Source organism: Electrophorus electricus, chromosome 12 (genome assembly GCF_041902795.1).
Source record: "Electrophorus electricus isolate QZ-2024a chromosome 12, ASM4190279v1, whole genome shotgun sequence".
NCBI classification, from domain to species: Eukaryota; Metazoa; Chordata; class Actinopteri; order Gymnotiformes; family Gymnotidae; genus Electrophorus; species Electrophorus electricus.
The window spans coordinates 22682501-22699703 of record NC_137508.1 but is presented as its reverse complement, the minus strand read 5'-3'; the positions used below and the strand labels follow the sequence as shown (position 1 = coordinate 22699703).

The 17203-nt window shown below is 41.8% G+C and overlaps 1 protein-coding gene across 5 annotated transcripts; it reads right to left on the bottom strand.

Moving 5' to 3' along the window:
- Nucleotides 1-1158: 1158 nt before the first annotated feature.
- Nucleotides 1159-14820, bottom strand: fndc5a (fibronectin type III domain containing 5a). Of its 5 annotated transcripts, none has more exons than XR_014126463.1 (5): nt 13176-13635; nt 7779-7894; nt 7152-7350; nt 4285-4833; nt 1159-3885 (listed from the first exon to the last, which is right to left on the bottom strand). XR_014126463.1 is itself a non-coding variant. In XM_027007043.3 (5 exons), the coding sequence occupies exons 1-5, from the start codon at nt 13243-13245 to the stop codon at nt 4427-4429; spliced, it is 615 nt and encodes a 204-aa protein (XP_026862844.2). In that variant the 5' UTR covers nt 13246-13635; the 3' UTR covers nt 1159-4426. The 5 variants fall into 5 exon arrangements, 4 of the variants coding, with proteins under 4 accessions (XP_026862844.2, XP_081580657.1, XP_081580659.1 ...); XM_027007043.3 differs by having other exon boundaries at nt 1159-4566; nt 4744-4833; XM_081724531.1 differs by having other exon boundaries at nt 1159-4833.
- Between the last annotated feature and the right edge of the window lie 2383 nt (nt 14821-17203).

The following is a 17203-nucleotide window of genomic DNA, read 5'->3' as shown; positions in this document are numbered from 1 at the left end:
ACCAACCACTAGAGATTAATGAATTGCTTTTCATTTAATACATGTGTAAAATGGTTAATTAATTTTGCTCATCCGATAGTAAATGTCACGTTGAGTGCTTTTCAGCGACCAAGACACATAAAGAATAATTTATGCTAATAATAATTTATGAGCTTGTTCTGCCAAGGAGGACAAACGTGGGAGCATGACCCCTTTTATAAGATTTTCAACTAAATCCATAACATTGACAGCATTTATGCCCAATGCACCGTAATCATTTCATTACAAGATGTCATTGAATGAAAAACAACGTTCTACGGCTTGTAGGGTTGTAGGAAAAGTATTTCGCTTTACCGAGTCATGACCCGCCAGAAACTTCAGGCTGCGCTGAAACGCAACGTCAGGCTTTTTTTTTTTTTTTTAATGGCCTAGGTGCAGCGTTTATCTGCAAGGCCTGCCGTGCATGTGGACACGAGCTGAATGAGCGGATGCCTGCGGAAGATTTAAAGGGCAGCAAAACTCAGCAGGCATGGCGACGGTCCACGGGTTCTAGGAAGCGTCCATCGTTATCCTGCGAAGCCGAGTCTATCGATTGACCGTCAGGAGGGAGTGAGAGAGCGAGGGGCGAGAAAGTACGACTTCCACCTTCGCTGCAGCTCGGTCGGGCAGGACACGCCATGGCTTTACAATTCATTATAATCACGGAAAGCCGATTCATCTGCCCTGCATCTTCCTGACATGGCTGTAAACCCTCTCTCACTTTCGTCTTCTGCTTTTGAATGGGTTACTATATAACTCTCAACCACGAACTTCTAATTCAATACAGAAGCGTGTGTGATAAATGCAGAAGGTACAAACAGTGCCATTATGGAGTCACACCAATCACATATCTCTATTGAACTCTATTGGATATACAGCTCATATACCAATACACCAATCATTCATTCTGTACATACTTAATAATTGTAAATGAGCTAACACATAAACAGTCTTGAGCGCAAGCATAAATATCTCTATATGGTTATTTACATAAAACTGTATTTTTTTTAAAGGCAGCTTTGAAACTTTTAAGCTCAAATGAATACAGCTGATGCAGATGGTATTTGCTGAAATGAACCATTCCCATAAAAAAGCAACTGAATTATTTAGTACTGCATACTTACATTTCTTTCCTATGAATGAATATGCAGAGAGATGTTTTAATGTGATTCCATACAGATTTAACCGTTAAGATACAATACCATTAATATGATTCCATTGGTCAGGAACAGCCCTGTGTGTGAAGTTACATGCTAACACCAACAGCCAGTGTGGAAATGTCAACATACCAAATATTTGGGTCTTAAATTACACCCGTCATAGGGTGACTTTAAAGAGAATTATTATAAATACAGTGTTGGCACCTTCCACTAGACATCACTAAAAATGGTGATTTTTGGTGAAAAGTTAGAAAAGACTTAAATGTTTGAATATACTTAAATAGGGAACAGTGATTTCACATGGGGTTTTTGTCATATATATAAGTCGTTTGAACGTAAAATACCTTTAACGGAGAGCTAAGTCTCCTAGTTGAAATCCCAACATCCTACATATTGTGGCATCACAAAACCTATAGCATATCGTTCAAAGTAAAAAAGCAATATCAACCCCAAATTCCATCATCCAGAAACTAAACATTTACCACCTGTGAAGTTCAATAGTTTTAGAGTGGGTACATTACAGAAACAACATAGTCCTGGGCATCAGAACTGCCGGGTTATTGCTGATGTGAAACCGTTTCAGCCCTTGTTTAGAGAAGAAGTCTGTTCTCCCCAAAGGAGACGCTACCATTGCGAACATGTACGAGGGTATGTCCTTTCAGAGACGTGTCCTTCTGCTCTGGCTTCCATGTGAGCAATGTTTTTCTTCTGGCATACTCCTATGACATCAGGTATTTGTTCCTTGTCTTTGCACTGGTAAACAGTGTCCTTTATTTAGTGTCAGGTTACACAGGTCTTTTGCTTAAAAAAAAAAAAAAAAAAAAAGTATTCCGTCAAGAGACGATAAAACGTAAAACTTTCATTGATGCTCAGTTTTCAAAAAACCTGATACCACATTTAACTAGCCCCTAGAAACATCTAACTAGGAGTAGGGTGAAACAACTGAAATGACATCTAACTAGGAGTAGGGTGAAACTACTGAAATGACATCTAACTAGGAGTAGGGTGAAACTATTGAAATGACATCTAACTAGGAGTAGGGTGAAACTATTGAAATGACATCTAACTAGGAGTAGGGTGAAACTATTGAAATGACATCTAACTAGGAGTAGGGTGAAACTACTGAAATGACATCTAACTAGGAGTAGAGTGAAACTACTGAAATGACATCTAACTAGGAGTAGGGTGAAACTACTGAAATGACATCTAACTATGAGTAGTGTCAAAGTACTGAAATTACATCTAATTAGGAATAGTATCAAGAGTAACTGACTATGAGCAAATAGTTACAGTCAAAGAGAAAGATATCACACTATTGATATGACAGTAGTTAATAAACAAGAAATTTGGGATGCAGAACAGAAAACAAATATTCCTTTTCAGACAGGATCCAAGAGTCCTGTTATTCTGCACCAATCTGTGACCTCTCTTCTCCTGCCCTCTCCCTTATACTGTGCAAGCTCACTTTAATCTTTCTAAAATTAGTCACCAATTCTCTGGACAAAATTTTCCTGTCCCTGAGAATGAACAAGCATTCAAATTTGAAGAAAAAAAAAAAAGGTTTAGGGTTTACAAAACTTCCCAGGCTGTGAAATTTAATAATATGTAGTGATCAGTATTCAGGGCATCTTGCAAAATGCTCAATTGGCTATTTATATATCCTGTGATATTTGTCCATAGTAATTTAGAAACAAGGAACAAACAGGGGACAGTGCATCACTTTATACAAACCCATCAACGTTACTTAAACCGGGCTCTATAATGCACGAACATTTATGAAAAGACAAAAAAGCAGTGATAAGGGGGGAAAAGATCGTTAGCTCACTCTTTACAGCACAAAAACCACAGCAACAACCAAAAAAAAGCCTTAAGCATAAAATGGATGCTTCAATTACATAACTAACATTTACATAAATTGATAAAACATATGTACATCAGTAAAAACAGACACAAAAAGTGGGCATCAAAATTAGCTTTTAGGTGAAGAATGGCCCTTAAAAAAGGTTATGTCCTATTTTTTCAAACCTCTCAGGTGTCTTGTAATTAGAAAATGCTGATTGTGCAGCACCATCAATAGCCCTCAAAAGAATATGATCACGAACGGTATATAATCAAACAATGAATATGAACAGCTGAAAAACGTTGAGCACAACTGTAGAAAGTCATTGGAAAATCACATTAAAGGGTGCATGGGCATAAAGGAGCAAAAGCAATGAGTGAACAAGAAGTAGATTTAGGTTTTGGAAGGCTTCAGTGTTTCCTCACCCATGCCCATTAATACGACGCCAAAATCTTCAGGCTGTATATTGAGCAGAAGTAAAAATGCCTGTTTGCTCTGAGTTTTATTTTGTGGCTCCCTGACAGAGTTAATCACCCCTCTGCTCAGCCAGCTGTCACCCTGACTTCATCTCCCAGGGCCCTGGAGCAGGGTGTGGCGTCTCCTCTCCGCTGCCTGCCACAACAGCCCGGCCCGCGGTCAGTTCCTCTGGGCTCAGATGCAAGCCAGGCCCCTCTTCGAGAGGCTGACTCAATCCGAGTCGATCATCACGGCGACTTAGCTCGTCCTACCAAAGTGGATGTGCTGCAGCACAGTGTGTGCTGTGATTATGTTTCAAATGCTGTTCAAAAACAAAACAAAAAAAAGGTGTCCTGGCACGATAACGGTCATAAAGGATGTCCAGTTCTTCCTACTGTTGTTCTTGGAGAACTGTGTCATGACAAATGCAAAGAGAAGAAGATAGACGGAGAGAGTAGACATAGAGACCTGGGGAATGAGCGGCAGGACTATGGATGGATGATGACATAGATTATGGAGAACAGGTTTCATTGCAGTTTTGTTTGGGGAGTACTACCCGCCTTGGCTCTGCAATAAATGTTATTAAGTCAGTTAATGGTGATTTGAAACCCTTCGAACAGCAAAATGCCCTTAAGTGTAATGAGCTGTTAATGAGAACTATCAAATAGTAGTTGTGCTGATAGCATACATTGGAATGAACATGGCTTTAGTGAAATGGATTGTTCGATGGTGTGCTAAAACGTTGTTGACTTTGCTCGAGTGTCTTTAACTCTGTGATGCTCTTGGCGCACTCTATTTGCGCATGCTTACCTGGTTTAGTTTAACTCGGTTTTGAGCTATGCGATGAGAATGGAGAGAGTCCAGTGTGACTGAGGCTTAATGAAGTAGACGGCAAGACGCAGTTCACCTGCTCGACGTCTTCTGAGCTCTCGAGAGGGAGCAGGAGGTGCGGTTATACTTTGCTCCTCAGCAGGCCCCCTGTTGGGTGCTCAGGGGTACTGCACTCCGACGAGTTCTTTGCTTTGTCTTTGTTATTGTTAGGCTCGTTGTCTTTGATGATGTCATACTGCCGGCAGAAGAGGGCAATCACGCCTGGTAGTAAAATATGAAGGCGCAGAGGGGGAACATAAAAACACAGTACAGAACACAAGACGTGAACACTAATAAAGAACACCTCCGGATGGGCCAACAGGTCAAGCATGTCACAGAGTCTGTCACGCGGTTTTGCAGTGGGGGTGCTGTGTGTGCGCAACATGACACAGCCCTTACCTGCCCACATTATTAGCACCACAACAATGATGATGAGCTCCCCTGCCCTGAGCTGAGTGGTTTGGCCCACTTCCTCCATGGTGACTTCGTCTATGGGAATAGATTGCAACAGACTTCTCACTGGAACGGCACAGTCCGTGAAAGTGGTAGACAACAACTCTGTTTCTAGACAATTAGAAATGCACAGCTTTGTGCTACACTGCTCCTGTCAGAGGCAGATGTCCCACAATGCTTTGGGAGGAGCCGTATGGCTGTGGAGGGAGTTCTGGAACATTCTAGTTGCCTCTTAAAATTCCAAGTATGCAGGGCAGAAGCTTGCCTCATTAAGAACAATGTTCTTACACTTTGCGAGAAAACAGTACAGATTCTAATTACCAGGCCACATGCCAGCTCCCACAAACAGTATCTACAGCAAATAAGGGTTTAGATAGGAGCAACATACTGGCTCCAAGGTGTTGGTTCTGATGTTGTCTGAGAATGGAGAAGAGTCAGTCAGAGCTTGCTAACAGCCAGAGGAGGATGGGCCCCCCTCAGAGTCTTGGTTCCTTTCGAGGTTTCTTCCTCATGCCCTATGTAGTTTTTCCTAGCCAATGTTGCCCTCGGCTTACTCACTGGAGGCTTGGACTTGGCCATTTGTAAAGCTGCTTTGTGACAACATCTGTTGTAAAAAATACTGTATAAATAAATCTGACTCGACCTGGCTAACCATCAGAATAATCTCTGCTTTAAAAATGCTTTTTAATCCACCTTTAATCCAAAGAGAGATTTAGAGCTAAAGTAACCACACATTAATAAGACTCATAATCCCTTTTTAAAATGACATCTAATGGCAGATGTTGTCTTCATCAGTATGCCACATCAGATCTTGTCCCCATTATACCAAACATTGTTTGCCAACGCCACAAGATGCCTGGGGTTTATACACTGGACGCAACATCACATATGCACCAGTCTATGCACAGACTTTAAAAACTGAAGTACTGATTGTGTGAAGACTGTCCATTGCAGTCTCTAAATGCCAATTATTATGTTGTGTAGAGTAAATATCTTTCCTATCACTTCAGCCCTTCTCAAACTCCTTAGTTTCAACCAAAGAGACAAAGTGTTTCTTGATAATCTGTTCCATGTTTCTCTCTCTCTCTCTCTCTCTCTCTCTCTCTCTCTCTCTCTCTCTCTCTCTCTCTCTCTCTCTCTCTCTCTCTCTCTCTCTCTCTGTCATACACACATGTACACACATACATGGTAGGGTATATCTATCTTATGATGACTATATTTTGGTTTGAAAAAGTCTGGGATACTTCTAAAGTGACTAAGAATTTTTTTATTATATATTGAAGCATTTTACTAATTGGAAATGTAACTATCATTTCATTCTGCAAAGTTTTTGAATAGTAAATGACTAATAAAGGGAGAAAAATGCTAAATGTATGTCTTACCCATTAAGAATAAAATGACACATATATGATGCATCATAAACTAAAATCCTAGCTGGTTGCTAAAATGATCAGTCCACAACGAAGATTTTGTTGCATACAAGTTCAAAACATCTATCAGTAATGCATGGAATGACGGAAAATATGTACGTTACTTGTTGGTTCACTTGTACGCACTTGTATGTTGGTTCACAGCGTCTGAGTAATGTGCAAAACAAAATCCTGAACAACTTTATAAATGTTATAAATTGCAGCCAGGCCAGCATTTTGTTTCTTTGACCTGGGAACATAATGTGTCCTCGCGCACATTAAGCATCACGCTCCATTGTAGAGCAATGGGCTCTGGCAGGATACATGTCCCCAAAATCCTGTGAGCCACATCCCACATGTCTTCTTCGGCTTGGCTCCCCCATCCTTCCACCTTCTTTTTTCTTTCTTCGCTTCGGTGCAAATAAAAACTTTTGGGAACACATATCTAGGGTGCTCAACAAACCTGTTTTCAATTCAAATCCAAATCTGTTCAAATGTCATAGTATAACTACTGCTGGAGTCTATATAACTAGGGTATATAAATATATAAATGGTATTTTCTTGTTAGGAATACTTTGATCATTTAATCTGTATGTGCCATATGCATTTTGTATGTATTTGATTTGTAAATACTGTGCAGCTGATACAGCTGAAAATTATTCTCAAGAGAGATTTTCCTGTTTACATATTTGTTAATCATGGAGTAGTATGAAATTGCCATTGGATTCAATCAAGTTTATGCCCACTTTACAAAACAAAATCTGATTGGCTGGTGCTGACCTGCAGTCCCACCTAGCTTGTTCTGTAGCAGTGACATCATCACTCCGCCACTCAATAAACTCTAATACTGTCTAATGTACTTCATGTGTCCTTCTGCTGCTGCTTTGCTTGATACAGAGGACTGTGTGTGTGTGTGTGTGTGTGTGTGTGTGTGTGTGTGTGTACCTTTACTCTTAGAGGCCTGTCTCTCGGCTTCCTTTGCGGTTCTGAAGCGTAGCGGGTCGCTGGGAGGACTGGTTCCGTCGACACTGACCGACTGCACGTGCACAATGTAGTCTGTATCTGCTTCCAAGTCCCAGAGCACACAGCTCCGAGTTGTCGTGTTTACTTCCTGTATGAAGCGTAGCATGCGCACATCCTTCTTCTGCTTGGGCAGAGGAACAGGAGTTACCATTACCAAATCCTCCCATGTCACCTTAGACTACACCATTAAAAAAGGACTTCAAAATGATGCTTGATCAGCACTTTAACAATCACATCTAAATATACAGTATAGACTAACCTATAGACTATGAACCTTTTCAGGTTTCAAGGCATAGTTAAACTACTTATCTCATTAACAGGGCAGAACTGGGAGAGGAAAGATCTGTGAAAAGAAGTGTCTTAAGAAAAGAACTGTCTTAGATAATGATAATGGCAGTATATTTATACAAATCAAAGTTATGAACTGAAGCATCCTGGATGCAGGACGTTTGTAAGAATAGGAGGTGCTCACTTGTGTCTTCTAGATTTAAACGTTTCTCAAGTGCCATGGCAAGTTTGTGTTCCTTTTCTCTCGTGCAATTTCTATACCTGTTGGGTGATGGCAAATCCAATGACAGGCTCTGCATCTGGAATGTCCCATGTCACTACAGCTGAGTTCGCCTTCAGGTCTCTGATGGACACATTTACAGGGGGACCTAAGCTGTCTAAGAGAGTGAGAGGGAGAGAGAAAGTGAGAGAGTTTTTATTTTCATCAGTGGATCAATAGATTTAGGACAGGTTCTGTGTGTGTGGGGGGGGGGGTAGGTCAATAAACCTGAATCATGTTGAATTATAGATGAGTCCTGTACAATTGGGTCAAAGGCCTGGATTACTGCTTTTGTTTGTGTATGTGTGTGTGTGTGTGTGTGTGTGTGTATGTGTGTGTGTGTGTGAGTGTGTGTGTGTGCGTGTGTGCGTGTGTGTGTGTGTGTGTGTGTGTGTGTGTATGTGTGTGTGTGTGTGTGTGTGTGTGTGTGTGTGTGTGTGTGTGTGTGTGTGTGTGTGTGTGTGTGTGTGCATGTGCGTGTGTGTGAACAGCTTCCCCAAATGATGGAACAGTGGGTACAAATCATGTCTGTGGTCTTATTGTCAGTTTGAAGGCAGCACTGCCAGATGATTTTATGCTTTGGTAATTTGGGGTGATCTCCAAACCGCAAAGGTTGCATGTTTTTCTCACTGTGCCCAGCGCCTGCCAGGTTCAAGAGTGCTGCTCAAAATAAATGGCATTTCAAAAGGAAGAAATTAGAACCAGAAAGAAAGAGAGGAACAGGGAGAGAGGCAGAGAGAGAGACCGAGATATAGACAGGGAGAGAGAGAGACAGGGAGAAAGAGAGACAGAAAGAGAGAGACAGGGAGAGAGACAGAGATATAGACAGGGAGAGAGAGACAGAGAGAGAGAGAGACCGAGATATAGACAGGGAGAGAGAGAGACAGGGAGAGAGAGAGACAGAGAGAGAGACAGAGAGAGAGAGACAGGGAGAGAGAGAGACAGAGAGAGAGAGACAGGGAGAGAGAGAGATAGAGAGAGAGACAGGGAGAGAGAGACAGAGAGAGAGACCGAGATATAGACAGGGAGAGAGAGACAGGGAAAGAGAGACAGGGAGAGAGAGAGACAGGGAGAGAGAGAGAGAGAGAGAGAGAGAGAGGGAGAGAGAGAGAGAGAGAGACAGAGAGAGAGAGACAGGGAGAGAGAGACAGGAGAGAGAGAGAGAGAGAGAGAGAGAGAGAGAGACAGGGAGAGAGAGACAGGGAGAGAGAGACAGGGAGAGAGAGAGAGAGAGAGAGAGAGACAGAGAGAGAGAGACATGGAGAGAGAGAGAGAGAGAGAGAGAGAGAGAGAGAGAGAGAGAGAGAGAGAGAGAGAGTCCTCTTTGCTGTCTTTGTTGTTCCGTTAACTTGACTTGCCTCCTGGGAAAGTGGTAGATTATGTAGCTGTAATACAGATGTGTGGTTTGTGTTTGTGCCTGTAATACAAATGTGTGGTTTGAGGTTTGTGCCTGTAATACAAACAATGAATGAAAAAAAGAGTCAGTGAAAACTTAAATAAATATGTATGACTTCAGTGAGAAAAACTCAAAATACTGCTATACTGCATTAACTATTTAGTTCTCAGAAGGCAAATGTTTCTGTTGTTTCTTTTAGTCAAAAGTGATTTTGAAACATTTTATAATTCTTTCTGCACATAAAGGAGCTGCAAATCACTGAATCTTTCTCTCTCTCGATCTTCCTCTTTATCTATCGCTGCCTCTCTCTGTCTCTCCCTCCTTCTTTGTCACAGTCAATCTCTCTAATTCCCTCCTTTTCTTTCTCTTCTTCTCTCTCTGAAACACAAACACACAAATTCATACATATCACACCCGTGGTAGGGCAGTCAGTTGTAACCGATGGCATTTGGCATGAGCCTCAAGCATTTTGTGCACTCACACACCAGAGTTCCCATCTGGATGCTGCTGTAACAGCTGAATGTCTTCACAGCCACTGTAGGAGTGAATAAACCTGGCAGATCTAACACACTGGCATTAATCAGCATAAAGTTGCATACTTAAAAACTCTTAAGTGTTTGTAATCGTTAAACAGTAAGAAACCTGGTATGTAACACCCACTCTCCAAACACATCAGCCACAACCTTAATATCACTGATTTTATCACAAATTAATAGTTAAGAACATTGATTATCTAACAGCGCCTGTCATGGGTGAGATATATTAGGCAGCAAGTGCACAGTTCTTGAAGTGGATGTGTTGAAAGCAGGAAAAAAGCACTCTCAGAACACATAGTGCAGAGTTGCAGAACAGTCCGAGTGCCTATATCGAGTGCCTGCACTGCTGAAATCACCAACAATGGGCACGTGTGCATCAGAACTGGACGGTGGAAGAAAGCAGCTTGGTCTGATGAATCACATTTTCCTCTATATCATGTGGACGGACAGATGGGGCAATGTTCTGCTAGGAATACTTGAATCCTGGCATTTACATGGATGATCGTTGGACACGCACCACCTAACTAACCATTCCCAGCATTCCCTAATGGCAGCAGGATAATGCACCTTCCCACACTGAAAAAATTGTTCAGGAAAGGTTTGAAGAGCAAGAATTTTATGTGTCGACTGGGTCTCCAAGCCCCCATTCACAAATTACAGGACTTTCATTTTAGCTGTGCTGCCATAGCAAGATCTGCTGGAGTCCATCTTTGCAGATTATAGTTCCCTAATTTACACACCCTCGTACCTGCACATGCCTAATAATATATTCTCGCTTTCTGATGAGAAAGATGGACGTTCTCATGCAGGATGGGTTTCGGACACGCGCACACCATCGGGACCAGACTAAGACTTCTAGAAACCCAGACTAGACATTAATTGCTTATTTATTTATTTTAGGTTTTTTTTCTCTTTCACTTCTTATTCTGTTCCTTATTGACTGTATTGTGGTGTTTGTTGTTGGCCAGAGGAGGATGCCTGCACCTTGAGAGAGATATAGAGCTAAAGTAACCACACATTAATAAGCCAAATAAATTTGACTTGACTGGACTTAAAGGATCTGGTGCCAAACACCACAGGACACCTTCAGAGGTTTTCTGGAGTCCATGGGTGAAAATTGTTTTGATGACTCACAATATTCAAGTACCTACACAATATTCAGGTACCTACACAATTTTCGGGTACTTACACAATATTCAGCAGGTGGTTATGACCAGTGTATATATACCCATAATCAAGTACAAATGTAAAGAGAGGCACATTAATCCTTTTCAGTATGCAGAATTTCCTCAACTGTAAACTCCACTTCATTGCAATTTATTGGTCAATTGCCTTTAATTGTCTTTCTGCCATGAAACCATTTAAACACAATTTAAACTAAAAAACTTCTCTTCATGTACAACAGATAAGAAATAAATCAAGTTTATGCTCAGCAAATAAACACTCCAGTAAAAGCAATAAGCTCCCACTACTAATGAAAGTGCTACAGTCTAATTGATTCATGTTTAATGCGCAACTGATTTCACTTTAATTAAAAGGGCCATCAAAAGTGTGTGGACCAAGGTGTTCGTGACACAACAGAATCACGACTTATGCTATTTAAGAGAATTAACATAGGCATGTGTGGTTGTAGGTAGATCTGGGCATACAGTCACAAAGCCTATCAGGATAGGAGCACAGACCCCAAATATGTCTTAGTGAAAGTCACTGTAACTGGGCAGTATCCCAGAAACAGCCCTTCTCTTTTTGGCAGGCCTGCAAATGTTCAACTGACTAAGAACTGGTGCACAGGAGTTGTCTTGTGATGGCATTTCAGGTGTGTTTCACTATGAAAGTTACTAGCCGGCAGGAAACAGGTCTCTGTTCAGCTTATCAGCTCCACAGAGACAGAACGTATCAAGACAAAAGCTTCTCCATGCAGACACAGACAGCTTTAAGGCAGAATCCTGCATCAGACTAGCGGTATTACACAACTTTCCGTTTTTTGTTTGTATCCTCAAACACTGTCCTTCCATTGGGATTCGCTGTATGCCTGTCATTTTTTTTTCCTTTCCTGACCACAATCCCATCTTAAGTCACATGTCTATTACAGAGACTTCTATCATCGGAATTTCACTACCATTCATTCTATTCAGTATTCCCATACAAAGGTCAGTGGGACTTGAGCAATACTTTACGGTTGGTTCCCAATGATTAAACAGCCTAAAAATGAAACAAGCCAGTACTGATCCGAGGTCTCTCCTACAGTCGGAGCAAGCCCTGTCTCGGGTCCACAGCAGTGTACAAAGCCAGGTCCATGCAGTGATCTGGTTACAGCAAATCTGCTACAGATCTGACAACTGGACAATAAGTATAAGTGAGTATTGTTTCAGCGCTGACAGAGGTTTCCGAGCAACTGTAGAGCTCGTATGTTTGCATTTCCTTCCTGAGTCCTGATGCACTGGCAGTCATCAGTGCCCTGGTCGGTGCAGATGGTGTTTGCAGGTGGGGCTGTGTTTGTGCTGGTCCCTTCGGCCTCTCTACCCAAAGTGTGCATATCCCGTGTTGTCTCCTTGTGCAAGGGACTGTCACTGCCAAGGTACCACTCTCTATTGCTTCTGAATATGAACTTACACCACTGGTGTTTTCCCAAGACAGTGATATAAACTGAGCTTCCACATTTGAATGTTGTGACTTTCAGTTAACCACAATTAGAATTTTCCAAAAGCATCCAAAATGCCAGTCTGTTGATACACCTGCAATACTTCGTGTCAAATATAATTTCAAAATGATTTTTTTCACAAAGCGTAGGATAGCCAAGTCAATCATTTTCGACCATTTGGGATCATAGTTATAACTTATGCATAATGCATAATTAACTTTGTGATGTAAATGTGAACCAAATTCAGATGTTTTGGTGTAGGAGATATTTTGTGTGTAAAAAATAACTTTTAGTACTTAAGCAGTTGGACAGATGTGATATTATGCCTTTTTTGATATTAAATCAAATTAAAGAACATTTTAAAAAATAATTATGGCAATTATGGCAATGCCAGGGCTGTTAATAATTGGTTGAATTAAGATAAGTTCTCTCTCTCTCTCTCTCTCTCTCTCTCTCTGTGTGTGTGTGTGTGTGTGTGTGTGTGCATGTATGTGTGTGTGCATGTGTGTGCTGCGCTCTAATGTGTGTCAGTCACAGCGCAACAGGTGCATACATTACGCACCTGATCTGCTACTGTTTGACTAGAAGAAACGTGCTGCCAGAACCGTTTGGACAGTTCAAACCCAGAATGTTAATGTGCAGACCACCCCTTTATTAAATACGAGCGGCAATGAAATCCTCTAATAAACATGCAAAACGTGACTAGCTAACATTCGTTTGATGGATTCTACATCTCCCGGGCAATAATATTGCAACGGTAATGATGTACAGTTCTCACAGCCTGCTGCCTCGTCGACGTTCATGAGACCCTGCGTGGTTCACTTACCGGCTACAACCCGAGAAACGCTGAAACAGCTCAGTACGTGCAAAGCTGCGCGCACGAAAAATATCCCCATCCTTTCAAAGATCCCTCGATGTGAAATCTCATGTATTACACGGGCGCTCTGCTCGTCTGCCTCCTGTTGTCTCGTGTTATCGTCAGGCACGGTGCCACGTTCAGAAACGTCGATGATAGTGGTTTGCGACAGGAATGCAATTGATTTCAGCGCCTTGGACGGAGCATCGGTCGCGCCGTGCAACCGTAGTCAAGTGAAATTCTTTGCACAATTCCCCTCTGATTGTCCACCTGCCTGCGTCATCGAAGTCGGTAAATGAAGAATTCAGATAAAGTCCTAGTGTACGTTTTATTTTGGCGAGTCATCGCGAGCTTCTACGGAATATGTTCGTGGGCGATTTGCTTTGTTTTAGCGCAACACCGCTGCAGACGATAACCTGCCTACGGCGAATGTTTGGATGTCTGGATTGGGTGCTGCCCATTCACCCTTTAGTGTGTATCGTAATTTCTCTCTCTCTCTCTCTCTCTCTCTCTCTCTCTCTCTCTCTCTCTCTCTCTCTCTCTCTCCCCCCCCCCCCCCCCACACACACACACACACACGTGAACGCGTTATATTGGTCCTTTAATTGCATAACTCTGCAATTAAAGGCAATTATTCTGTTGTTGACAACTTTACAGTACATGTGAGAAAAAAATTATCGCTTTGAAGTCTGCCTCATCGAGGTCTTTACACGAGTCGAGTAACATCTCTCCTTCCCCTTGCATTAACCAGAGAGGTAAAGATTAGAAACAATACCTTCCATCCGACGGGAAACTTTATCGAAGGAACATAGTCTTCTCAAAATTTAGACATAAATTTCCTCTTAAAGGTACAATTTAAAATTTTCAAAAAGAAAAAATATTCCTGACTAACCTATTAAAAAAGTTTAACGTTTAAGGAAACTTTAAGGACGCTGATACTTTCCATCTAAACTGCGTAAAACCCAGCACAGGGCGAAAGTGGACTCTGATTTAGGTTTTAATTTTAATTTAATTCTGATTTAGGTTCGAACACAAGAGCTGCAGCCGATTAATCCCTAAAGCCGCCGACAATGCCATATACCTGGTGGAAATAATGTAGACGTACCAAATAATATAATGCGTTTTAATGCATGCATTAATGTTTATGGTGTCGAACTGTGACAAGAAATGTCGTGAGACGCAAAGATGCTGCGCGTAAACCGCATAGTTTTCGTATAGAGCAGGTCACTGTGCTATGACAAGACGTCCCACGTATCCCAGGTTTTACTCTCTAAAAATGAATCGCGGGCGCTCAGTGAAGCTGAGAATAAATCCGCGTCATTACCGGTATCTCAACCCACGCGCACTCGGTTGCCAAAAAAGCTCTCGTGTCGATTTTGATCTTAACTCCTGTTGACATGTACCCCTTACGAAACGGCAATTTGTTGTCTAAAATACATGCAACATCAAGGAAAGATTTTTAAATCGTTTTTTTTTTTTTGTTATATGCCACGTTTTGCATGAAGAGAGTAACTATGGCTTACCTGGCAATCTTCGCCCGGTAAAGCGCGCTAGATACCCGACTCCGGTGTGAACGAAAGAACACGCGCCCCCTTGAAATGAAACGCTCTTGCCCACGGGCGAGTGTGCACTACAACGACAATTGTCCCGGGGTCACCTTAACCATCAACAGTGTGTGTGTGTGTGTGTGTGTGTGTGTGCACGCGTGCGTTTTTGGGGGGTCATCTATTGGTTCACGTGTCAAAATACATTTTCTATCTCTTTAACAGTGTTGTTTGTTTTTTAATATTCTAAAGATTTTTAATAGTTCATTTTGACAGCTTGTAGGGTTTTTAAGTAGCTCGTCTCAGGAGCGGCTTGTCTATTATTAGCAGCGTTAGAATATTATGCATTCATTATTTATGCATTAGGTTCTTTTAATCATATCCTTTAATTTGGCTTATGATCCCAGTTGATGAGATTCATTCACTTTCCTGGTAGGCAAATATTTCCTTATTTCCGAAGTGAAGTTGCTCTTGATTTGGAAAAAAAAAAATGGCTCAACATATCCACAATGTCTAGCACGGCAACGAGTTATCTGAATATTGGATAAGTGTTGGACTACACCTTTAAGATTCATGCAGAATACAATACAGTATTTAATTGTCCTTCTAGCCAACCCATGCTATTCCAATCGACCATGTAATTCTGTCTCACAATCTGAAAGTCAGCATATTGAATGCACATTAATCACCGAATAACCATCCCGTAGTTCTTTTGATTATGCGACAGTGCAATTATTACCTCTTTCGCGTAACCACAGAGCACAGCGTTGGAGCACCGTGCATTGTAACGACACGAAAGGTACGATACTGACCATAAAATCACACTTTGCCTCCCTTTCATCTGAGGTCTCCCCCCCCCCCCCCCCCCACCCGTTCCCCTGCAGAGGAGTGAAGCAGTTGCAACTGGTTTTTGTGGGATAAGCAGTCTCGGGGTCTCTGAATGTCACCGCGGTACTGCAGCAGTTGGTGTCTGATGGCCTTGGGCGGTCTGGAACGCCCCCTGCGATTATCTACGCTTCTATAATGACAGCCCAACCTAATACAAAAAATTACAAACCAACCTAATACAAAAGATTCGCATCAATTGTGTCTCCTCATGTAAAAACAAAAGTGTCCGTGTTGTCTAATGGAACCGTGCTCTTAGAGCCACTCTGTCAAATGTGTTCGGTACAAAAAATAAATAAATAAATAAAAATCAATTTATTCAAATGTGTTATTTGCATCCTACACAGTTAAGCAACATTTTTGGCATGGCTTCCTTTAGTGCTATAGGGAATTACTCACCAGGCTGTGGGCAGCCTGAGAAGAAACCCAACCAAAGGACCAAACAGAGTCCATAGAAATAAAGGTTCCATATGTAAATGGTTCCCATGTTCAAAAATAAATAAACAAATGATAGAATCCATTAGTGCATGCCATGCCACATTTAATTAGTCCAAATATTTGTCACGGTCTCCTCTCCTGTCTGTCCCTCCCCACCATGGTGGTGGCACCTTAGCCATGTGCTTTTGTTTTGGTTTTAGTTCCTTCTCAAGCCTTTCGTGCAGTTCCTCTCCTCCCCTATCTTATTTGGTTCAGCAGCATCTTCTCTCCATTATGTGTATATACTGCCCCTTTTCATCTGTATATACAGCCCCACTGTCATAAGCCAGTATTGATTATCTTTCTCATGCTACGTTCTCAGCTTCAGTGTTATGCTCTGCTTTCTGTTTTCCCACATATTCTTGGGGACAGGGTTTTTTTTGGGGGGGGGGGGGGGGGTTTGTCTTCTGAAATGGAAAATAATCAGTTCTTTCACATGCGTCCTGACCCTTTGTTCATGTTACATCTCCTGTGTTTCAGTTTAGCATACTTTATGTTTAGTTTCTTTCTTCCATGTGTGCTTTGGTTATATTTGGGTTCTCTGCTCCTCCTCTTCAGTTGCACCCCATACGTCGTGCACTTATCCCTACATTGTGCCATACATATATATTAAAAATGAATACTAAGGGCTAAGCAAAGAGCTGGAAAAGATGTGGAAGGTGAAGGTAACAGTGGTTCCCATGGTAACTGGAGCACTAGGAGCTGTGACCCCCAAACTGGGAGAATGGCTCCAGCAGATCCCAAGGACCACATCTGAGATCAGCTAGGAACAGCTAAGATATTATGCAGAACCTTCAAGCATATATATATATATATATATATATATACATACACATATATATATAGACTTCATTAATGGTCCTGGGCAGTTGCATCCTGCCTTAGTGTTTCCAGCTCCCACGTCACAACTTGGAAGGATTTCTGAAGAACGGCCACCTGGAACGCACTTCAGTGTCGTGTTTTTAAAGGAGTCACTCTGCAGCAGTGCCTGAAACAATGACAGACTTATAATGAGAAGAGATGTGCAAGCAGCAAGGTCTGTGCTAGGCTGCGCTAGCATTTACCAACTGTAGTTCATTTAGCGCAATGTGC